At 45.2% G+C, this 25,303-nt stretch overlaps 2 protein-coding genes across 2 annotated transcripts in view; one reads left to right on the top strand and one right to left on the bottom strand.

Moving 5' to 3' along the window:
- Window positions 1-11,220, top strand: part of LOC146986657 (transcription initiation factor TFIID subunit 4-like) — a 28,163-nt gene extending 16,943 nt beyond the window's left edge. Inside the window, exons 11-16 of the mRNA XM_085780320.1 lie at window positions 1,229-1,398; window positions 3,223-3,353; window positions 4,509-4,634; window positions 5,657-5,713; window positions 5,881-6,003; window positions 10,997-11,220. Coding sequence (XP_085636446.1) covers window positions 1,229-1,398; window positions 3,223-3,353; window positions 4,509-4,634; window positions 5,657-5,713; window positions 5,881-6,003; window positions 10,997-11,158 — 769 coding nt within the window. The 3' untranslated portion in view covers window positions 11,159-11,220. The remainder of the gene's footprint in view (window positions 1-1,228; window positions 1,399-3,222; window positions 3,354-4,508; window positions 4,635-5,656; window positions 5,714-5,880; window positions 6,004-10,996) is intronic.
- Window positions 11,221-15,636: 4,416 nt separating this feature from the next.
- On the bottom strand, window positions 15,637-24,800 carry LOC146986656 (BTB/POZ domain-containing protein kctd15-like). Its single transcript, XM_085780661.1, has 5 exons — window positions 24,713-24,800; window positions 22,082-22,266; window positions 21,013-21,157; window positions 17,118-17,420; window positions 15,637-15,964 (listed from the first exon to the last, which is right to left on the bottom strand). Exons 1-5 carry the CDS (start codon window positions 24,737-24,739, stop codon window positions 15,803-15,805), a joined length of 822 nt encoding a protein of 273 aa, XP_085636787.1. The 5' UTR covers window positions 24,740-24,800; the 3' UTR covers window positions 15,637-15,802.
- Between the last annotated feature and the right edge of the window lie 503 nt (window positions 24,801-25,303).

The following is a 25,303-nucleotide window of genomic DNA, read 5'->3' as shown; positions in this document are numbered from 1 at the left end:
TTTGAAAGCAGCAGCAGGAGGAGAAGGAGGAAGAAGCTGTTCAGTTCACCAGTGAAAGTAAAATAAAATAAACTAAACACAACCAGAGTCACCAGACCGACAGTATAAATAATACATGATGTAATCTATTACAGTTGTTTTCCATTGATAAGAAGCTATTGTCACTGTAACACACTGTTTTTTATCTTTTAGGTTTGAATCTTTTTTTTCTTTCCACATAAATCAGTGTTTGATCATAGAAAATCATTGGGTTCACTATTATTATCATATTAGAACTAGAATGAATCAGCAACACAGCACTTTGCTTCAGTTACACTTTACAATTTACAGTTCTTAGGAAAAATACATTTGACTATAAATAAAGAAAAAAACAGAATTACAAAGAGGACACAAACACAACAACACATGAGTCTGTTCTGCTTCTGGCCTCATGTCCTCATCAACACGTCTCTCTGAACCGTAGCAAACTTCATGTCCAGAGAGAAACTCTGTGGTTTTTCTGTGACTCTTTAATTCACAGGCTGTTAATTACATCATAATGTCTAGAAATAACAGTCAGTTTCATAATAATGTAGAGAAATATCGCAGAAATAACAATTGATTATGTAGAAATAGTCCAGAAATAACGGTAAATTTTAAGGACCTGGTGGAGAAAAACTGTGTCCTTTCCCCGAAAATTTTAAACATGAAAAGCATCTTTAGCCTTTATGAAAAACATACACAAGAGCATCAGGGCCAACGTTTTATTTTTTTTTTACAATTTTAAGATAAAAACTCTTTCTTTCTGAGATAAAGTCTGACTTTTATCTCAGAATCTTAAAACTTCTCTGTTGTTGACCCTGATGCTCTTCTGTAAAACACTTTCTAGACATTATGATGCAATGAATTGTTATTTCTTTACACGACATTACTATGAAATGGACGGTTGTTTCTAGGCATTACTGCACAATTAGTTGTTATTTCTATCCATTATCACGTGATTAACGACCTGTAAATTAAAGAGTTCCCTTTTCTTTCATATTTCATGTTTCAACATATGGACAATACGTCGTTATATAGTCAATATGTTGATGGGTTTCACTCTGGCTGCAGCAGAAACACACAGTGTTTCCCCATAACTCTGTTCTGAGGGAAGTGTGTAGTGTTGATGACATCCCATAATGTGCATGTGGTGGAGGATGAGTTCAGTGTTGTTGTAACCCCCCCTCGCCCCTCCCTCCCCCCTCAGAGACGACGATGACATCAACGACGTGGCGTCCATGGCCGGCGTCAACCTCAACGAGGAGAACGCCCGTATCCTAGCAACCAGCTCGGAGCTGGTGGGGACGAAGATCCGCTCCTGTAAAGACGAGGCGTTCCTGCCCACGGGGCTGCTGCACCGCCGCGTCCTCGACACCGGTACGTCGCCACGGAGACGGGCTACGGGTTTGAATTGAATTGAATTGAATTGAATTCCTTTATTGTCATTCATACCAGGGTAAATAGTCCAGTCATTTTATGTGACCCGTTTTATCAAAATGAGTCACAGTGACCCAAATTTCAAAGTTGAGATTTTGGTATCAATGGAAAGATTAGAAAATAAGCTTTAAAATGACACCCTAGTCAGAGTCCTACATTTGATGGTTTTCAAGATGTGGCCATTTGAATTACGATCTCCTACTCTCTTATTCTGTTCTAAAATCTGAGAAAACTGCAGTTAAAGTTTTTGCCAGTGACTCTGGCATCTGTTCCTGTACCACGTGATTACACACAACCTATACGGCCCCTTGTTGTCATAGAGACACCATTCAATGACCCTCGGAAAGCAGAGAATCTCACAATTCAGATGCTTTTTACAGCTCGTTTCTATCATAAACGGTTCAGAAGTTGTCATGTTTTGTTGACATTTTGTAAAACATGTGCAAGCGTGTACGTTCGGTTTAGCATCGATGCTACGTTCTGTTAGCGTCGATGCTACGCTCTGTTAGCGTCGATGCTACTCGGTTTAGCATCTGTTTCTGTACCCGTCCCTTCTCGTCATAGAGGCTCCATTCAATGACCGTCGGAAAGCGGAGAATCCCACGATTCAGATGCAGTTTACAGCTCGTCTCTATCATGAACGGTTCAGGAGATATTTCATGTTTTGCACCGAAGCAACACTCATTTTCAGAGGGTTTAAGTTGCAAGTCGACTTTAATCATCATTTACCTGCCTTTTCTCAATTATCTGGACTGTGAAACTTTGGGAGATTGGTTTTGAATGTCATTGCTTTGAAATTAGGGTAAAACATTTTTTTTGATTTTCTATGGGTTTTCCATGTTATCAGCTGATTATCTAAAAATAGAACGTTGCGACTTCCGACTCATTTTGATGGAACGGGTCACAAATAGTCCAGTCATTTTATGAGAAAAGGTTAAACAAATTGCAACAGAAGCAAACTCCACTGATTTTGTATCCTCAACATGTCCTGAATGAGGGAAAAAAAGCCCAGAAGAATCCCATTAGGGGAAAGTTTAGAAAAAGACCCAAATATATCCCATTCATACGCAAATAAAAAAAAATGTCATGTCATACCTGCTCTACTAAGGATGTGGCTGTCTTGAAAAATTGCAGTCATCTTGAAATTTAAAATGGTCAACTTGTCGGTTGACCGATGGAGTCAACTCATTCCAGTTTTCATGCTGGTACCACCACAGCAACTTCATATACACATGTGCCGTCAAAACGGTGGAATTTATGCAAATGTATACAAATTTATGCAAATTTGCTCATGTTAACAAAGAATTTCAAAAGACTTGTAATACATTTTTTGTTTGTCTTAATGTAAGTAATCAACTCAGTAATTTTCATGGAGATATCTAAAGGTTAAAAATTTTACCCTATTCACGTGAAAATTTTTTTTATATTAATGGGATATGTTTGGGTGTTTTTCTAAACTTTCCCCTAATAGGATTCTTCTGGGCTTTTTTTCCCCTCATTCAGGACATGTTGAGGATACAAAACCAGTTGAGTTTGCTTCTGTTGCAATTTGTTTAACGTTGACCCTCTTTTTAGGCCTAAAATGACTGGACTAATAAACAAAATTCAAATGCAAACCTCCATGTGGTTAAAAACATCAGTGAAGATAAAGAAGAAAGACACACAATCAACAGACTATAAGACAATAAAGATGTGATGTGATGTGATGATCTGACCCCTGTGTGACCTTTGACCTCTGTGTGACCTTTGACCTCTGACCTTTAGCCAGGAAGCTGGGCGTGAGCGAGGTTCCTCTGGACGTGGTGAACTTCATCTCTCACGCCACTCAGACCAGACTGCGCTCGCTGCTGGAGAAGGTGTCGGCCGTCGCACAACACCGCGCAGACGGGGGCAAGGTAACACAACCACACACACACACACACACACACACACACACACACACTGAGAGACACACACACAGAGACACACAACCTGAGTAGACCTACTGCTACTATATCTACCTTGGTGTCGGTTCAGGTTCAGGTCGTTTTCACACCTGGTTCGTTTCTTTGTTCTGATAAAACTGTTTCCTTCTCTCTCTCTTTTTACTTTACTTTACTTTATTAGTTTATCTAGTCGGGACAGTGCATATTAAAGGACAGTGAGTACTAGAGTACCCACAGTAAATACACCAGATTTAACACATGTGGTAAATTACATCCGTAGTCCCCAAAACAACACAACTATTAACATTAAAGTCCATAAAGACGGAGGAGCAGTAGATAACAGGAAAACTACATTTACATAGTTACAGGGTTGGACATGATTCTATATATAATCTATATAGCTGGAATTAACATGATTCATTGAAATATAAAAATATATACGTATATCTATACAGATGTGTCTGACATAGGTTGACATGGGTTGTTTGTGTTCCCATGGTAACAGTCCCAACTGGTCCAAAGTTGTAAACAAATGTCATGCACTAACAAGCTCTTCTGTCATTGGTCAGAAATCTGACCTGGGAGGAGGAGGAGGAGGAGGAGGGAGGTTACCTGGGACAAATAAACCCCCTTGGAGGAGAGAGACAGAAACCTCAATGGGGCAGAAAATTAATATCTGACCTGGTTTGAAGCCCAGAACCGACCCAGTCCCAGTCTCAGTCTTTTATTGTCAATTTTCGGCCTAAATCCGACCTGAACACAGCAAAAAAAAAAAAAAAAAAAGCCAACTAGTCTGAACCAGCAGCCTGGTGTGCAGTGTCGCCGTCAACATGTCTACTGACTTGTTGTGTTTCTAATTTCAATTAGTGATAATGAACAACTTACTGTAGTTTATCAAGACTAAAATCTGATAATACATTAATACTATATTAGCTACATCTAGACATTGACTCCAGTTCACCAACTTCATCAACCACGACTCCAAAATATTCTCCATTTTTCAGGAAGATGTAAAATGTATTTATCAAGAATTGGATGGTATATGTTTACAGTACTGACAGTCTGAAGATGCTCTGTAGCAAGTTTGACCCTTTAACCCCCCCTCTGCCCCCCCCCCCCCTCCAGGATGAGGATCAGCATGAAGCGACGACAGACGTGCGGTCTCAGCTCCGGTTCTTTGAGCAGCTGGAGCGGATGGAGAAGCAGAGGAAGGACGAGCAGGAGAGAGAGATGCTGCTCAAGGCTGCCAAGGTGACTGCGCTTTATTCTGAAAACCTGCGCTTTATTCTGAAAAGCTGCGCTTTATTCTGAAAACCTGCGCTTTATTCTGACAGCTGGCGCTTTATTCTGAAAACCTGCGTTTTATTCTGAAAACCAACCTGCGCTTTACTCTGAAAACCTGCGCTTCTTTATTCTGAAAACCTGCGCTTTACTCTGAAAACCTGCGCTTTATTCTGAAAACCTGCGCTTTATTCTGAAAACCAGCGCTTTATTCTGAAAACCTGCACTTTATTCTGAAAACCTGTGTTTTATTCTGTAAACCGGCGCTTTATTCTGACTGCGCTTTACTCTGAAAACCTGCGCTTTATTCTGAAAACCAGCACTCTTTACTCTGAAAACCTGTGCTTTATTCTGAAAACCTGCGCTTTACTCTGAAAACCTGCGCTTTATTCTGAAAACCTGCGCTTCTTTACTCTGAAAACCTGCGCTTTACTCTGAAAACCTGCGCTTTATTCTGAAAACCTGCGCCTTACTCTGAAAACCTGCGCCTTACTCTGAAAACCTGCGCTTTATTCTGAAAACCTGCACTGCTTTATTCTGAAAACCTGCGCTTTATTCTGAAAACCTGCACTGCTTTATTCTGAAAACCTGCGCTTTACTCCAATTTTTCCCTGTTTTTCCATGGAGTTTTTCCTCAGTGGATGTGAGGGTCTAAGGACAGAGGATGTTGTTATGATGGGATGTAAAGCCCTTTGAGACAAACTGGTGGTAAAAACGGGCTATACTAATAAAACTGCCTTGCCTTGATCTGAAAACCTGCAGTTCTTTATTCTGAAAACCTGCGATTTAGCTGCGCTTTATTCTGAAAACAAACCTGCGCTTTATTTTGAAAACCTGTGCTTTATTCTGGCTTTATTCTGAAAACCTGTGCTTTATCTGCGCTTTATTCTGAAAACAAACCTGCGCTTAATTCTGAAAACCTACACTTTATTCTGAAAAGCCAACCAATAACAGACATTAAAGTGTTATATGATGATCCTCTGTGTGTCCAGAGTCGAGCCAGACAGGAAGATCCAGAACAGGCTCGTCTGAAGCAGAAGGCCAAGGAGGTCGGTTCAGTCTTTATTTTATTTTATATATCTGTATTTATTTCTATGTATATTTAATGTTTCCAGTTGTTGGTCTGTTGTTGTGTTATCTAGTTGTGTAACCGTGTTGTTGTGTGTTATCTAGTTGTGTAACCGTGTTGTTGTGTGTCTGTTGTCTCTGTGCTCAGATGCAGCAGCAGGAACTGGCTCAGATGAGGCAACGAGACGCCAACCTCACGGCGCTCGCCGCCATCGGCCCGCGCAAGAAACGCAAGATGGACTCACCGGGAGGAGGAGGGGGAGGGGCCGAGGTGAGACCCCGCTCTGACGTCACTCTGACATCACTCTGACATCACTCTGACATCACACTGACATCACACCGCGTCCAATCAGAGGGTCCAGAAATCAAAGATGGCCGCTGTGTGTAATCTATCCACCACTTTCCGGAGAATGGCGCTGGGTGTTGCCATGACGATCCATTCCACCGTAGCAACGTTCCACCGTATTGTTGACAGCATAGACTGGTTGATAGACATCGGCCGTGACGACTTTATTTATAATCATCACCTCATTTTAATGAGAACAATACGGACGAGGTTTTAGCTTTATGTCACATTTTCACGTCACTATATCATTTTTATTTTTATATCATTTTCTCCAGCGGATATCTGAGTTCCAACATGACTGAGCTAACTGGAGTAGTTTCATGTCGTGTCCCACAACGGGAGGGTTTTAACAGCTGACGTCCTGATGTTAGCTTAGCTCCTACTGTTAGCTGTCAGCAGCAGCGAAGCTAACAACTATGATAACCATGACTAATCACAAAAACATGCACACAGAAATAGTAATGTTTGTTCAATAATTCGTTTTCTAGACTTAACAAACATCAGATTTAGTCACAACGGTTTTGGCAGCCCGGAGCCCCCACATTTGGTGCCTACACCGGTGGCTAACGCTACCAGTTAGCCGCTAACGCTACCAGTTAGCCGCTAACGCTACCAGTTAGCCGCTCGCTAGAACCGGTGGCTAACGCTACCAGTTAGCCGCTAACGCTACCAGTTAGCCGCTCGCTAGAACCAGTGGCTAACGCTACCAGTTAGCCGCTCGCTAGAACCAGTGGCTAACGCTACCAGTTAGCCGCTCGCTAGAACCAGTGGCTAACGCTACCAGTTAGCCGCTCGCTAGAATGCTACTAAAACCCACTTCCGTTGTGGTGTGACGCAATGGATCATGGGAAAATAAAGTGGTGGATAGGAACTCTCACCTGAAGCCTTCAAAGCAAAAGCCTCGACTCAGAGCAGCCGCTCAGGGGGAGGGGCTAACACCCTTTCAAAATAAAATCACAGTGAACAAAGTTTGATCTGCACTGAGCTGAAACTGTGGCATTCTGGGAAAACGGCCTCCGTGTTGTTTTAGTTTAGTTTTTACCATCTGTGTTTTATTTTGAAGGTCCAGCTCCTCATAACACACACGAGTAGAAAACAACACAGAGTTATATACAACACAACTCCAGAGTCTTTGTCCTTGTTGTGTTGATGTTGTGTTAGATTTATTTCTAAACGGCAGAAACACGAGGTTTCGTTAGTGAATTTATGGTGAAAATGAACTTTGTCTAAAAATATGAAGTAAATTCTATGATATTGGTTTAATTAGGGAGGACGGGACTGAACAGAACCAAACAGCACATTCATTTCTTTATAACAGACATTTTCTGGCTGCTTGACGACACTTTTCTGTTTAATAATGTGTTTCATTTTAAAGGGACATTGCACATTAATAACATCAGCATTAAAAGGTGTGGCGATATAAATGCAGCAGGAAAGTTTTCAATGTTGCTGTTCACATGGAGGAGATGAGATCTCTGAGAAGTGACGGTGGGGGGGAGAGGGGGGGGGGTGGGGGGGTTTGCAGCGTTAACACAGCCCCCGCCCTGGTGACTGTCTGCCCCAGAGTAAAAAAAACTGAATATAAACTTAAAGGGATAGTATCATATTATAGTTAACAATGGAACTGTGTATTTTTTTCCAGGTAAAACCTCTTTTAGGCCGTGAAAATAGGCCGTTTCTTTGGGTCTGTTCACAACACTGTATGTTGTAAATCTCTGGGCAGGGCTATTATGGGCTGGCGTTGCTAACGGGAGGAGTGCAGAGAGTTTTCTACTGCAATTAAAGTACTTAGGGGCTATTTGGAGATCATACAACCACACTTTAAAAAAATGATACTATCCCTTTAACTTAATAAGATAATAAACCTGCAGCCTCCGTCCAATCAGCAGGGGGCGCCACCGCCAGAGTGATGATGTCACTGCTCCCTGACGCCCTGACTGACTGCACACACACACACACACACACACACACACACACACACACACACTGTGTAGTGAGTGTGAGTAGTTCTGAGTGAAGGGGGTCAGTCTGAGCCTGCAGCCACCACCCCCCCCCCTCCCCCCGGGGCCATAGACTCTGTGGGAGGGGGGGCATGGCCTGGGGGGTCCTGCCTCGTGCTCAGGCCCCACCCCCCCCCTCCCCCCTCCCACACACACACACACACATTACAACCCCCCCTCCCACACACACATCCAGCCTGAGGCTCGGCCCGCAGCCTCACAAACAAAGGCAGCATAGTTTCGGGGGAGTGTGTGTGTGTGTGTGTGTGTGTTGGGGGGGGGAGGGGGGGGTTTTGGTTGGGGGGGTTAGAAGGGGGGGGGGGGGTGGTAATCCAACATTTCAGGGGCAATGGATTGTGGGAAATGTGAGCGATGCAGCTGTGACCGAGGACGACGACATCTCATTGATTATTATTATTATTATTATTGGCTGCTGATCGGCCGACCGATCGATCGGGGCTGGCGGTTGTTTTTACAGTAACTCTGTTGCCATGGAAACACAAGGATTAAAAAAAAATAAAAAATAAAAAAATAAAACTCTTAGAAGATAATTAAAATATTGAACGTATAATGTTTATATAAAAACTCCTGTTCACCGATTATTGATTATAGTTTATCTGTGCTGTGATTGGAGCAGAGATCTGTGTGTGTGTGTGTGTGTCCGTGTGTGTGTGTGTGTGTGTGTGTGTGTGTGTTCAGGTGTGGACCTGGAGCTTCATTCTTTACCTGTGAGTCAGAACACACAGGGTTAAACCTAGAGCCCCCCCCCCCCATGGAGGCATTCTGCCCCCAGAGTTTGAGACAGTGGAAGTAAATGTTGATCTACAGTTTTAAACATTTTATTGACCAAACAGCTAATCGATTAAAGGGATAGTATCATTTTTTTAAAGTGTGGTTGTATGATCTCCAAATAGCCCCTAAGTACTTTAATTGCAGTAGAAGACTCTCTGCACTCCTCCCGTTAGCAACGCCAGCCCATAATAGCCCTGCCCAGAGATTTACAACATACAGTGTTGTGAACAGACCCAAAGAAACGGCCTATTTTCACGGCCTAAAAGAGGTTTTACCTGAAAAAAAATACACAGTTCCATTGTTTGCTATAATATAATTTTTTCCAGCCCTTCAAAGTGCAGGAAAAACACAGTTTTTATTTGGACCTAACCAACTGCTGATCGGCGGGCGCTAACCCTGGGCGGAGGGATACGTGAGTTGGTTAGGTCCAAATAAAAACTGTGTTTTTCCTGCTGGAAAAAATTATATTATAGTGAACAATGGAACTGTGTATTTATTTTTCAGGTAAAACCTCTTTTAGGCCGTGAAAATAGGCCGTTTCTTTGGGTCTGTTCACAACACTGTATGTTGTAAATCTCTGGGCAGGGCTATTATGGGCTGGCGTTGCTAACGGGAGGAGTGCAGAGAGTCTTCTACTGCAATTAAAGTACTTAGGGGCTATTTGGAGATCATACAACCACACTTTAAAAAAATGATACTATCCCTTTAATGGTTTAAATAATCAACAGATTAATTGATAATGAAACTAATCAATAGTTGCAGCTCTAGCACTGATGGTGGTTAAAGGTCAAAGGTCAACGAACCTCATGTTAATATAGAAATGGAAATAGCTGAGTTCACACCTGACTTCTCCCACGGCCCCTGAACACCACTGGAGTGTGTGAGTGCTGGGAACGTGTGGGAGCAGCTGTGTGTGTGTGTGTGTGTGTGTGTGTGTGTGTGTGTGTGTGTGTGTGTGTGTGTGTGTGTGTGTGGCTGCAGGGCAGGGTGTTACCTGTCCTCAGGTGAGACACACCTGAGACTGAGGGAGTGGAGATCTGGTTCCTGCTGCAGGTCTGGACTCATGAGGGTTTAACACAAACATCTACCTTTATTCTGAAGGAGCTTTAATGCAAACATCTACCTTTATTCTGAAGGAGCTTTAATACAAACATCTACCTTTATTCTGAAGGAGCTTTAACACAAACATCTACCTTTATTCTGAAGGAGCTTTAACACAAACATAGACCTTTATTCTGAAGGAGCTTTAACACAAACATCTACCTTTATTCTGAAGGAGCTTTAATAGACCGAATCGCCTTGTTGTTTACATTCTACTTCCTGGTAGAAAACCAGCTGTAATGTGAATGAGATAAATAGTAACGAACGAGAGTTTAGCTATATATCATATTTTTCACCGTTTAGACAAATCTGAAATGATTGAAGAAACATTACTATTCCTGTGTGTGTGTTTTGTGTTGCTATGTGTTGTATTTATTCAGTTTGGGGGAATCACGGTGTCTAGAAAGCATCAGTGGCTGCAGCTGACAGGGACAGCTAACGGTAGCTAAGCTAACGGTAGCTAAGCTAACGGCGGTAGCTAAGCTAACAGCAGCAGCTAAGCTAACGGCGGTAGCTAAGCTAACAGCAGGACGTCAGCTGTTAAAACCCTCCCGTTGTGGGACACGACATGAAACTACTCCAGTTAGCTCAGTCATGTTGGAACTCAGATATCCGCTGGAGAAAATATTTTTTCATGGAGCGTTTATTGAGTCACTGAGTTATTAAAGTTAAACAGGTAGCTAACCGTTAGCCCGGCTAATCTATGATAACCATGACTAATTACAAAAACATGCACACAGAAATAGTAATGTTTGTCCAATCATTGGTTTTATAAACTTTACAAACATCAGATTAGTCTAAACGGTGATATAGTGACATGAAAAAGTAGATAAATATAGTGAAACTCTCGTCCGTCACTATTGTTCTCATGCTGGTTTTCTACCAGGAAGTAGTTGTAAACAACAAGGAGATTCGTCCTATAGAAATATCTACCTTTATTCTGAAGGATCTAACTCCTCCTCTCCTCTCCTCCTCTCCTCCTCCTCTCCTCCTCCTCCTCTCCTCCTCTCCTCCTCCTCCTCTAGGTGGCGTCCGGCTCGGGCCCCGGCTCCTCCTCCGGCTCCTCCTCCCGCCAGCAGCTCCGTCAGCGAATCACACGAGTGAACCTCAGGGACTTCATCTTCTGCCTGGAGCAGGAGCGCTCCACCTCGCGCTCGCTGCTCCTCTACAAGGCCCTGCTCAAATGAGGAGGAGCAGGAGGAGCAGGAGCAGCAGGAGGAGCAGGAGGAGCAGGAGGAGCAGAGGAGCTGCTGCTCTACAAGGCCCTGCTCAAATGAGGAGCAGCAGGAGGAGGAGCAGAGGAGCTGCTGCTGCTGTAGACCACGGACTGACTGCTACTCCTCCACCTTCCTCCTCCTCCTTCTTTCTCTTCCTTCCTCCCTTCTCCTCCACCTCCTCCTCCTCTTCCTCTCTCCTCCTCCTCTTCTTCCTCCTACTTTTACTCCTCCTCCTTCCTTTTCTTATTCCTCCTCTTCCTCCTCCTCCTCCTTCCCCCTTTCTCCTCCTCCTCTTCCTCCCCCTCCTCATCTTCCTCCTCCTTTCTCCTCCTCCTCTTTCCTCTTCCTCCTCCTTCTTTCTCTTCCTCCTCCTCCCTCCTCCACCTCCTCTTCCTCTCTCCTCCTGCTCCTCTTCTTCCTCCTACTTTTACTCCTCCTCCTTCTTTTTCTTATTCCTCCTCTCTCCTCCTACTACTACTCCACCTTCCTCCTCCTCCTTCCCCCTTCCTCCTGCTTCTCCTCCCTCCTCTACCTCCTCTTCCTCTCTCCTCCTTCTTTCTCTTTCTCCTCCTCCTTCCTCCTTTTTCCTCCTCCTCCTCCTTTCTCCTCCTTTCCTCCTCCCTCCTTCCTCCTCTTCCTCCCTCCTTTTTCCTCCTCTCTCTCTTCCTCTCTCCTCCTTCTCCTTCCTCCTCCTCCTCCTCCTCCTTTAATCTTTTGGCTTCTAGTTTTCCATCTTCCTCTCCTCCTCGTCATCGTCGTCGTGCTGCGTTCAGCCGCCGTCTCCGTGGCGACTGTGCCGAGGCGTTCGAGGTCTCTGCCGCTCCGTGGGACAAACGAGCTTCGTCACATCTGGAGCAGCTGATACACCGATCATCATCATCATCATCGTCATGGACTGAGTGTGATGTCATAGCGTGATGTCATAGCGTGATGTCATAGCGTGATGTCATAGCGTGATGTCATAGCGTGATAGACCTATCAGATATCAGAGTTTTTTTTTTTACTTCACTGATTATTATTATTATTAATTATTATGGTTTGTTGATTAACTGGTTGGTTGTCGTCAGGCGAGAGACTCAGTTTGACCCTGTGGCTCTCCGTCCAATCAGAGCTCAGGATGGACTACGTTACCCACAGTGCACCTGGGCGGGCAGCGTGTGATAACGACGACGATGATGGGATGTTTGTTCGCCCAGCACAGTGGTTTCCGCCGGCAACAACGACGACGAAGATGACGACCGACGACGACACGGACTGTTTTTACATTTTGTTGTTGTTGTAGTTGTGGCGTCACAGACAGACACACACAAGCCTGCATGTGATTGGCCGACAGCTCCTCGACCAGGAAGTGATGTCATCGATCCCCCCCCCTTCTCTCTGCCCCCCCCCCCCCCCCCTCCCCCCTTCACATGAACTTGTTGCTTTTACTTTGAAAGTCTCTCTGAGCCCTGACGTCTCTCTCACTGTCACTTCCTGTTGTTGTTTCTTTCCCGCCGCCGTTGCCATTGGAGACGGTCCATCGTTTTAACATGTGTGTGTGTGCGTGTGTGTGTGTTTTAATGTGTGTGTGTGTGTGTGTGTTATAATCATGGTGACGCTCGACTTGAAAGGTCAAAGGTCAAAGAATCCGTTCTGTTCTCTCTTCTCTTTCTCTCTCTGAGTCGCACGTTCAGAGGAAGTGATGATGTCACCGAGGAGGGGGGTGGGTGTGGCCTAGCTGGCCGGCCGAGGCGTTGTTGCCGTGGCGACGTGAACCTGTGACTCAGAGACCGTTAAGAGGTTAATTAATTAATTAAAATAAAAAAACGCACGGGCGCCGTCAAGGAGCTGGTTCTCCTCCTCAGGCTGCGTTCAACAACACAACAACAACACAACAACGACGTTCATCAGACATTCCTGTAGCCCCGCCCCCTCCTGTAGCCCCGCCCCATCTGCTCCCTTTGCCCCGCCCCCCCCACGGCCGCCGTGTGATGATGTAACTGGTTCCTATGACACGTCGTCGACCTCAGCAGCAGGCGATGGCGATGAAGACGATGCAGTTGTTGCGAGGCTGAAGGTTTTTAACGCTTTAAGTGTCTTTTGGTTTCTCTGGGTTCGTCGTCTGGTTCTGGAGCAGCCGCCGCCGCCGCCACAGCCGCCGCCGTCCTCGCCGCGGCCTCGTCCCGTCTGAAGGACTCGATGATGATGATTTTTGCGACTATTTATATTTCCTACACTCGGAATCGAACCTGACGCATTTCAGGTCCCGATGCAATTTTACAGCTGTTTGTACCTTTGCAGAAAAACGAATAAAGAAAACGATGCAGAAGCAGCTGGTGGTCCCTGTGTGGCGTCTGATTGGCCCTTTAATCCATCACCAATAATCAATAACATCTGTACCCTGTGGAGTCTGATTGACCCTTTAAAGGGATACGCCAACATTTTTTTTCCGCATTGCCTCACTCCCGAGTCCATGACCAGCAGATAGACACCATCCTTTCGACTGTGCGTGCAGTAACCATGGAGATAGAGCCGTATCGCCGTAATTAGCTTAGCTCAAACACTGGAAGTGTATGGGTAGTGTTAGCCTGCCTCCACCTAAAGTCGCTAATTAGCTTAGCTCAAACACTGGAAGTGTATGGGTAGTGTTAGCCTGCCTCCACCTAAAGTCGCTAATTAGCTTAGCTCAAACACTGGAAGTGTATGGGTAGTGTTAGCCTGTCTCCACCTAAAGTCTCTAATTAGCTTAGCTCAAACGCTGGAAGTGTATAGGTAGTGTTAGCCTGCCTCCACCTAAAGTCGCTAATTAGCTTAGCTCAAACGCTGGAAGTGTATGGGTAGTGTTAGCCTGCCTCCACCTAAAGTCGCTAATTAGCTTAGCTAAAACGCTGGAAGTGTATAGGTTGTGTTAGCCTGCCTCCACCTAAAGTCGCTAATTAGCTTAGCTCAAACACTGGAAGTGTATAGGTAGTGTTAGCCTGCCTCCACCTAAAGTCGCTAATTAGCTTAGCTCAAACACTGGAAGTGTATAGGTAGTGTTAGCCTGCCTCCACCTAAAGTCATCAGAGAAACTCTTCAGCAACTCTAAACAAGAGTACCCGTATGCAGGGACATGGGCGCCGCCATTAGCCCAGATCCATACCGGAAGTCACGACCGGAAGTTGCTCTTCTTCGTGTGTATCATTTCTATGTAGATAAAAAAAATAACTCAGTAACTCAATGGTTCATAATAAAATATTGTTTTCCAGCGGATATCTTAATTACAACATGATTGAGCTATAAAATATTTTTTTGCATGGATCGTTTATTAAGTTATTGAGTTATTAAAAAACGCTGCTAACGGCTAACAGCTAGCGCCGAACGGCTAACGCCTAACGGCTAACGGCTAGCGCCGCTCCTGCTGACAGCAGACCAGGAGAGAGAGAGAAAAAAAATAAATGAAATGTCGTTGGTGGGTGCTTTGGTTAGGGTTAGGCAATGAAGAAAGGAGTTGGTTAAGTTTAGTAAAAAGAGCAGGTAGAGGCTAGACAGGCCAGAGAGAGACGAAGAAGAGCAACTTCCGATCGTGACTTCCGGTATGGATCAGCTGGGCTAATGGCGGCGCCCATGTCCCTGCACACAGGTCCCTCTCACTCTAAAGGGAAACCGGTGGGCCGATCTTCGTCTCAGAGCTGACAAAACTCTCCGGTAAGGCATCTTGAGCGGTCAAATGCCGCTAACGGGACGAGATCGGTCAAAACGGAGGGTTCAAGCAAAGACGGTTTATTTTGGTTCAAGCTAGCTACATCGAGGGTAGGTTAGCTTCCTGTTTCAAAGTAAAAGCACAAATTCTATCGTCATGGTTTTCTGTATGTAAAGGGCAACGGGTGTTTTATTTTGTGAAAGTAACCGTTGGTCACCATGGCTAGCTTGAGTAGCGCCAAATTTGTCCGAACAAAGCTGGTATTTATACAAAGTAACGACACACTGCTGATCTAAACGGCTACTTTCTCACCTAAACATGTTTGAAATGTGGATAAATATATTTACAGAGTTTAGAGCTAAAATGAAATCAGCTTCTGACTGCTGATTTCAGCTCGGGTAGCAGGCAGGATAACACTACCCATACACTTCCAGTGTTTGAGCTAAGCTAATTAGCGACTTTAGGTGGAGGCAGGCTAACGCTACCCATACACTTCCAGTGTTTGAGCTAAGCTAATTAGCGACTTTAGGTAGGAGGCAGGCTAACACTACCCATACACTTCCAGTGTTTGAGCTAAGCTAATTACAGGCGATACGGCTCTATCTCCATGGTTACTGCAGCACAGTCGAAAGGATGGTGTCTATCTGCTGGTCATGGACTCGGGAGTGAGGCAGACACACACAAAAAAAATGTTGGCACATCCCTTTAATCAATAATCAATACATCTGTACCCTGTGGAGTCTGATTGACCCTTTAATCAATCACCAATAATCAATAACATCTGTACAAATGGAAAAGAGTCACTAACATTAAATATACAGGTCAAAATGGCCGCCTTAGAAAAACACTTAAATATGTGACAGGTAGAAAAACAGAGTCTGTTCAGCAGAGCTCCGGTCCGGTCCGGTCTAGTCTGGCTCGGCTCAGTCCGGTCCGGTCCGGTCCGGCTTGGCTCAGTCCAGAGGTTCCTGTTTGATCCGGATCGGGGTGCTGGTGACGGACGGGCCGAGCCGCAGGTCACGACTCAGCACGTACTCGCTGAACTGGGAGGAGTCGACGCCGCCGCCGCACGACGCCTTGATGCTGAAGCCTTTCTGGAAGAGACGCTCCAGAACCTGAGGAGGAGGAGGAGACACAGGACGGGTCAGAACCAGGTCCAGGTGATCAGATTCTGGATCAAATCTTGAAAATGTGTTCAAAACCAACGCAACATTTCCCACAGCACTCAAACGCATCATTTAGCCCAGAAAAACATGTTTTACACCTGAACAACAGAACAAACCTCTGAACTTTTCTGATGACGACTGATCCATTATTGATCTCTAACCTCCAGTGGTTAACTATTTACATGTTAAACATTTTCTAAAGGTTTATAAATAAATGACTCTTTTCTGTTCATGGTTGAATCTGTTCATCACCAGGTCCAGGTGTTCAAAAGCTTTAATCAAATCTCGAAAATGTGTTTTTGATCCTGAGACCAGACCAGACCACGTGATCCAGTCTCTGTTTTAATCTGGATCAAACCCTCAGTTTGTGTTGATCAGAACCTTTTAGTGGGATCAGGAAAACTTTGATCCAGAACCGGGGGGGGGGGGGGGGGTGTCCATGGTTACTTAAAGTAGAAGTAAGTGATCCGGTTTTGCCTAACGTCCTGTCAGCCGATGGAGTTAGCAGCCCCCGCCCTCGTCATGGATCTATTGGTCCTCGTCCCTACGTCACCACATTCAGGCGCATCCCTTGGCTGCACACACAGAGAGGACTGCCCCTTTATGCCGTTCTCTCTCCTCATTGGATAAAGGTTGTAGGATACAAGGAAAGTTTTCTCCTGGGCTCAGAGCAGAGCAGAGTGACTGACAGACCCGTGTTTCAGACCAAACACTCTATAGAAGTGATTGCTGTCGGAAGATACAACTATTTAAGACTTAGATTAACACAAATATATCACTTACTTCTGCTTTAACACTCAGGACCTGGATCAGACTGGTCCACACCAGTGTGCAGGTGTGTACAGGTGTGTACAGGTGTGTGTGCCTAGGGGGCGTGGCCTGTGACCTAGGGGGCGTGGCCTCTGACTCCTACCTGCACGGAGTTGAGTCTGCAGTAGCCGTTGAGGGGGAAGCGGATGACGTGGGTGGGGTTGAGGGGGCGTGGCCTGTGGTCTAGGGGGCGTGGCATGTGACATATGGGGCGTGGTCTGTGATCTAGGGGGCGTGGCCTGCAGCCTAGGGGGCGTGGCCTGTGATCTAGGGGGCGTGGCCTGTGATTTACCTGCACAGAGTTGAGTCTGCAGTAGCCGTTGAGGGGGAAGCGGATGACGTGTGTGGGGTCGAGGTTCCAGCCGGCGCTGAGCGAGTTGCACATGACGTCTCCGGTCTCGGGGAAGGCCTCCTCGATCAGGACCTTCTCTCCGCTCAGCGCGATGCGCTCGCCCAGGTCGGGCGTCACGCGCACCACCAGGCACTCGCAGGGCGCCGCTCGCCGCGCCTCGCGCTCCGCCTGCCAGCGCTCCAGCTCCCGCACCATGGGGGTCAGCTGGTAGAACCGGGCCTCCTCCATCAGCTGGGGGAAGTCCTGGGGGGGGGGGGGCAGACAACATCCAACATTCAAAATCCATCCAAACCCACATAGTTTGAAACAACGTTCAAAACACACACAGCCAGTGTCACAACTAAGCATAAAGTCCGCTAGCTTAATGCTAACATATAATGTAAAACACCATAGACGGGCTAACAGAAATTAGCATCGCTATCCAGAGTCTGTGGTCAGTTTATAACACTTGTTAGGGAAATTTGCTCTACATAGAGAGTAGGGGGGGTGTAGGACCTGTAGAGGGGGGCGGGGCCTGGTGATCAGCGGCTCATTAGCATTTAAAGGGACAGACACTGAAACCAGACAGAGCTGTGATGTTTGATCCTTTTGTCTTTAAGAACCTGGGAACTGTTTTGATTGGTGGAAAAGAGGCAGAAAGTGTCTCCTTTATAAGGTTAGTTCACTCCACCTCAGTGAAACCAGATGAAACCTGTTCAGTTTGGCCTGTTTATTCTGACTCAGAACCAACTTCACTATTCACATTCTTTTAAAATGAGAACATCTGAAGGTGAAACTGTCGTTCCAACGTCTTCCCTCTGCAACGACGCAGATTAACTTAAAATGAACTTAAATTGATCGATCAGCGACCACTTGGTGCCGATCACTGATCAACTGCAGCACCACTATTTATAACATTTAGATTTCCCTTCTTGAAGTTTTATACTGAGTTGGTAAAACTTCAGTGTGTTGCAGATGTTACATAACAGATTTAGGCCCTGTTTACACGACAACGCTTGCGGATGAAAACGGCAAAATATTTCATCGTTTCATTTCATTTTGGGGCTTGAAAACGCAAAAAAGTGAAACCACCCTCCGGAGTGGAAATCTTAAAAACGCTCTGCCGTTGTGTCTCCATGTAAAGGATGAAAACACAAAAGTCTGCTCTGCGTTTTCATCACAGACGCCACCTCTACACCCCAAAAACGCTCGTCTAAACGTGAAATAAAAAGTGAGAACGCAACGCAACTTTTGCGTTTTCTTTTCAGATCGTTTCTGTGTAAACGTAACATAGCCTTGGTGTGAATGCCCTTTAGTGCAGCGGTTCTCAACTAGTCTCACTCTGGGCTCCACATTTTCCCATGGTCATTAAGTCGCGACCCACTTTTATAAAAAAAATTTAAGCCTTTAAAAACTCATTTAGCTCTTTATTGAGCAAAGTGCATTTCAGAGCACATGAATGAAACTGAGGAGTTACCATGACAACTGCATGTACGGAAGTGAATAAAAAAATATCAAACTGCACAAAATGGATATATTTGACTTCTAATGCATCTCTGCATTCAGAGCATGTTCACTAAAGTGAATAAATATCAAATTGCACAAAATAAAGACCCACAAAACAAAACCAGATTCACTGCATCAGGCCACATTAATAAGAAACTGAGATCTTTGCATTCAGAGCAAATGGAGCAAATAATCAGAAAGTGAGGAGGAGCATTACAACTGCATGTGTTCACGTGTCTCGTGCCTTTCAAAATAAAAGACATGTCCAACATCAGATGTGCATTAAATATTATTTACTTTTTTGACCAGCTGTCCGCGACCCATCCAGAACGGGTCTAGACCCACTTTTGGGTCCCGACCCACCAGTTGAGAACCACTGCTTTAGTGGACGCTGGATGTAGATAATAATAAGCTGGTTTATGTGGATATAATGAGATAAAACCACAATAAAAAAACATTAAAATTTTGAATCTTTAACATAAGAAGTGTTAGAAACTTGAATCTGGTTTGGACTCTGAACTGGTTCTGATCAGAATCAGAATCTCTCTGGACTCGGACTGAATTAACAGGAAGTGACTGGAACTAGTGGAACCGGCGGAGGGATACGAAGTAGAGGAAGAGGAGGAGGACTAGTCTTTACCTGCAGACCCCCCCCCCCCCCTGTTGACCTCTGACCTCTGACCTGTGACCTGTCTGTCTGTGCAGCAGCTGATCTGAGTTCAGCCTCCTCCTGTTTCTGCTCTTTCCTCCACTCGCCTCCTGATGAGGAGCTGCAGCCTCAGGCCTCACGCTCTATCACAGCCCCCCCCCACACACACACACACACACACACACACCCTCCCACCCCACCCCCCCTCCCCGGCTGGATAGATGTGTTTTATAAAGCGGAGCTGCTGCTGTGTCTTCAGGCCGTTTTCGTCCTGAGCAGCAGAAACAGAAACAGAGTCTGAGCTGCTTTAACTACACAACCAGATGAGAGGGAAGCAATATGCTGCTGCACACACACACACACACACATACACACACACACACATACACACACACACACACACACAGACACACACAGACACACACAGTTACACACACACACACACAGTGGTTTAGTAAAACACACTCGTCTGCTGCAGCCGGCGGCTCTGAGCTGATTAAAGCGTCAGACTGTGCAGAGTTAAAGGAGTGTGTGTTTGTTGAGGCTAACGAAGACGACGATGCTAATGAGCTGTTTGACCTGGAGCTCTGCCCCCCCCCCCCTGCCCCCCTACCCCTCCAGCTGTCAATCACAGTCTGTTTGTCTCCTCTGCTGTTTGACACAAACCGCTCAAAACACTGATAGTATGTTAGTAACAGTGATAATACATCAGGTTGTTCTGGACGTGGATCAGTTAGCGCTGTGTTAGCACCATATTAGCCTGTGCTAGCATTGTGTTAAAGGATAATTTCCGTTCTGGACCTTATTTCTATCATAAAATCCGATCATCTCCTCCCCCAGATAACTCTGGTGTCATTCCAAGTGGTTGTGATGAAATGAGCTCCAGCCGAGAGGCGCGTATATCCGTATAATGGAGTCTACAGGGTCTAAATAACACATTATTTGCAGAGAAACTCCTTCATTTCACCAATATTTAGTTCTGATAGGCTAGTGCTATTCCCCTCTGAGTCCGGGGTTAGCTGTTATCAACATCCGGGGTCTGTAGGTTGACCTACTGACCTCTGACCTGGATGATACACTGCAAAAACTCAAATATCTTACCAAGAATATTTGTCTTATTTCTTGTCAAAATGTCTAATTTCTAGTCAAAATAAGACACGTCACCTATAAATGAACTTGGTTTTAAATCATTTTCACTTGTTTCAAACTAATTTTCACTTGAAATAAGTAGAAAAATCTGCCAGTGAAAGCAAGTTTTTTGTGCTTGTAATAAGAAAGAAAAACTTGCTCCACTATCAGATTTTTCTAATTATTTCAAGTGAAAATCTGCTTGAAAGAAGTAAAAAGTGTCTAAAAACAAGCTACTTTTAAGTATAATGAGATCCGTTTTGACTAGAAATAAGACAAATATTCTTGGTAAGAGTTGCATCATCCAGGTCAGAGGTCAGTAGGTCAACCTACAGACCCCGGATGTTGATAACAGCTAACCCCGGACTCAGAGGGGAATAGCACTAGCCTATCAGAACTAAATATTGGTGAAATGAAGGAGTTTCTCTGCAGATAATGTGTTATTTAGAGGCTGCATTCTGCTGCCCTGCAGGTCGTTTTATTTCAGTTTTCTAGTCTTAGTTTAGTAGTTTAATAGTTTAATAGTTTTATAGTTTTGTAGTTTTATAGTTTTATAGTTTTATAGTTTTGTACCTTAAAGTCGTCAGGCAGCAGCAGTCTGCAGGTCCTCAGGAAGCTCAGGATGAAGCGGAAGACTTCCCCGTCCCGGTCGATGAAGTAGTGCTGCTTCAGACTGTCCAGCACGATGGGCTCGGTGCCGCTGAACAGCCGGCCGATGCTACACACACACACACACAGACACACACACACAGACACACACACACACACACACACACACACACACACGGTTCACTGTCTGTCTGCGCTGCGTCACAGGTGTTTATTTATTCATGATATCTATTCACTGTATTTGTATTACTGCACTTATTGTAACGGTATTCAGTGTCTTTTATCCTTCTGTAGCCTGACCAGTAGCTGCAGCCAGGGCCGTTGCTAGGAATTCTGGGCCCCCTTAAAGAATACTAAAGTGGGCCCCTCCCCCTAACTTTTCCTCTTTTTTTTTTTTCTTAGACTACGTATGTATTATCATGTATTTATTATTATTTATCATGTATTTATTATCTTCTTTGTTTTGATGCTAATGCTGCATTACACTGCAAAAACTCAAGTATCTTAGCAAGAATATTTGTCTTATTTCTAGTCAAAACAAATCTCATTCTACTTTAAAATAAGACTCATCACATTAAAAGCAGCTTGTTTTTAGACACTTTTTACTTCTTTCAAGCAGATTTTCACTTGAAATAAGTAGAAAAATCTGATAGTGGAGCAAGTTTTTCTTCCTTATTACAAACACAAGAAACTTACTTTCACTGGCAGATTTTTCTACTTATTTCAAGTGAAAATTAGTTTGAAACAAGTGAAAATGATCTAAAAACAAGCTAAGTTTTAGGTGATGAGTCTTATTTTAAGTAGAATGAGATTAGTTTTGACTAGAAATGAGACATTTTGACAAGAAATAAGACAAATATTCTTGGAAAGATGTTGAGTTTGAAGCTAGACGTCTTGTCTGCATCGCATTTTTCATTCTTTGTGGCGATGTTGTACAGTATGTATCGTCCCTGTTAAATAAACATCAAAATAAAATAAAAAATGAACAGGTGAAAGGCATTGTGGGTAGTAACGGTGTCTGTGCTGGACTGACCGGGACTCGGGGAACTTGGTGAGCGTGGCCAGGCTGCTGGTGTACATGTGCCCCCCCACGTCGATGTGCACGGGGGCGTTGGCCTTGGTCAGCTGGGCCGGCGATGGGATGCCCTGCTGCTGCTGCGTCGCCATGGGAGACACGGGGGAGCGGCTCACCGACATCCTGGACAAGCTCCGCCCCTCCTGACACACACACACACACACACACACACACACACACACACAGGTCAGAGGTCAGAACACACACACACCTGAGCAGACTACATCTCCCAGAATCCTCTCTGTCAGCAGTGTAGTCTGTGCCTCAAACTTTTTATATCAAGGACCCAAAACTGACACAAACTAGACCACGGACCCCCATTGGACAAAACACCAGAAATACACAAACAGTCAATGTACCTTTAAATTAGGTGTAGCTACATTTTTGAAAGAGTATAGAGAAATTTTTGGAGAAAAAGTGGTACAATTTCTCCCAAAAAAGTCAAGAGTACCCGTATGCAGGGACAAGGGCGCCGCCATTAGCCCAGATCCAGACCGGAAGTCACGACCGGAAGTTGCTCTTCTTCATGTGTATCATTTCTATGTAGATAAGAAAAACAACTCAGTAACTCAATGGTCCATAATAAAATATTGTTTTCCAGCGGATATCTTAGTTACAACATGATTGAGCTACTAAATATTTTTTTGCATGGATCGTTTATTAAGTTATTGAGTTATTAAAAAACGCTGCTAACGGCTAACTGCTAGCGGCTAACGGCTAGCGCCGCTCCTGCTGACAGCAGACCAGGAGAGAGAAAAAATAAATGAAATGTGGTTGGTGGATGCTTTGGTTAGGGTTAGGCAATGAAGAAAGGAGTTGGTTAAGTTTAGTAAAAAGAGCAGGTAGAGGCTAGACAGGCCAGAGAGAGGGGGGGGTTCTTAGAATAACATAGAAATAATATACACGAAGAAGAGCAACTTCCGGTCGTGACTTCCGGTGTGGATCAGCTGAGCTAATGGCGGCGCCCTGGTCCCTGCACACGGGTGCCTCTCCAAAAAGTTGAAACATTTCTAGAAAAAAGTGGTAAGATTTTTTTTTTTTTAGAAAAATCTGGTAAAATTTCTCAGTAAAAATAGTAGAAACTGGTAAAATTACTCAAGAATCATAGCAAAATGTGGTAAAATTTCTCTCCAAAAAAAGGAGGGGGGGCAAACAATAAGACAAAATGGGGTAACATTTCTTTAAAGCAGCAGTCAGCGATCCGGTGGTTTTGTCTAACTTCCTGTCAGCAGATGGAGTTAGCAGCCCCCGCCCTCGTCATGGATCTATTGGTCCTCGTCCCTACGTCACCACATTCAGGCGCATCCCTTGGCTGCACACACAGAGAGGACTGCCCCTTTATGCCGTTCTCTCTCCTCATTGGATAAAGGTTGTAGGATACAAGGAAAGTTTTCTCCTGGGCTCAGAGCAGAGCAGAGTGACTGACAGACCCGTGTTTCAGACCAAACACTCTATAGAAGTGATTGCTGTCGGAAGATACAACTATTTAAGACTTAGATTAACACAAATATATCACTTACTTCTGCTTTAAAGAAAAAATAGTAAAAAGTAGAGCTAGAAAAGTGGTAAAATTTCCAGAAAAAGAGACCATTGAGAAGCATTGACATTTAGTTTAGTTAGATAGTTTTGTTGTACTGGGTATTACTGAAGTATTTATGCATGAAGTAGGCCTATTTACCCCCCCCCCCCCGTCATACAGGAAGTGACACAAAGTCTCTGCATTGTGAATAAGAGCTGTGAAGCATGAAAGGTGAACAGGAGGCTCTGCCCCGAGGACACACACACACACACACACACACACACACACACACACACCCTCAGCCCCGGGCCAGACTCTGTGTGTGTGTGTGTGTGTGTGTGTGTGGGGGGGGGGGGGGGATCAGGGGCATGAGGGTAACAACAACAGACTGCAGCAGGTCTGTGCTGATCTGATCTGATCCACCGACACGTTAGTTAGTTACAGCAGCTGAACCTGCACAGACTGAGCCGGACCCTGAACGCACCACGACGACCTACACACACACACACACACACACACACACACACACACACACACACACACACACACACACACACACACACACACAGCGAGCGAACATCTCGGCGAACCGGCAGGAAAAGTTCAATTCAATCAATCAATCTCCTGTATTTAACCAGGTAAAAGACTCATTGAGATTTAAAACCTCTTTTCCAACAGTGACCTGGCCAAGCGCACACACACACACACACACACACACACACACACAGCTCAGTTGCACATCACACAAGACTCAAATAAAATACAATCACACATTTCAGGAAAACATGATTAAACAACGCAGTCACACAGTCCGGTTGAGCTCAGTTCTCTGTCTATTAGGCTATAATTCTGTCTGTTATAACTGACCTGAATCCTCCAGAGTTACTAGATGAGTCAGTTTCTAGTTTCTAGTCTTCTATCTGCACCTCGGAGCTCCGGCAGCTACAGACCGAGGCTCAGACCGGAGTTCTGTTCATCCTCCACAGCACCGAGCTCAACCATGTCAATCATGTGATTATTATTAATAATAATAATAATAATAATATTGAGCAGAAAGAGCGGGTTGTTACCTGAGAGGAGACCGACACTGAGGACATGAGGACCGGGTCTGACTCCGCTGCTCCCCGGCTCAGAGCGACTGATCCGGCTGCTGCTGCTCCGCGCTGTGTGTGTGTGTGTGTGTGTGTGTGTGTGTGTGTGTGTGTGTGTGTGTGTGTGTGTGTGTGTGTGTGTGTGTGTGTGTGTGTGTGTGTGTGAGGGGGCGGGCCCTGCTCCTCCCCCCCGCGGGGATCTGTCTTCACCCCCCAGGACCAGGATTAGGTTCCTGTCTCCCGTCCTGACTCGTCTCTGATCCGCAGAGTGCCGCTCAGTTCGCTCAGTTCGCTCAGTTCGCTCAGTTCGCTCAGTTCGCTCCGCTGCTCAGTTCGCTCCGCCACCGCTCCGCGAACCGAGCCTCCCGGTGTCTGCACGTTTCTCTCCCTCTCCTCTCCTCCCTCATTCCCTCTCTGTCTCTCTGAGCGGCATCGAACCTGCCCGCGGCCCCGCAGCCCAGTGACGTCAGTCGTCACGCATCCTGCCGCTCCCGCCGCCCGCGGCCACATGCGCCATTTCAATTATCCGCTGCTGCGCACGCGCCCCGGCCGCGGTGTGGTGCGTTCAGA

Source organism: Trachurus japonicus, chromosome 6 (assembly GCF_045865225.1).
Source record: "Trachurus japonicus isolate A0001 chromosome 6, Traja_1.0".
Lineage (NCBI taxonomy): Eukaryota > Metazoa > Chordata > Actinopteri > Carangiformes > Carangidae > Trachurus > Trachurus japonicus.
The sequence above is the reverse complement of the archived record's forward strand: the minus strand, read 5'-3'. Positions and strand labels throughout refer to the sequence as shown.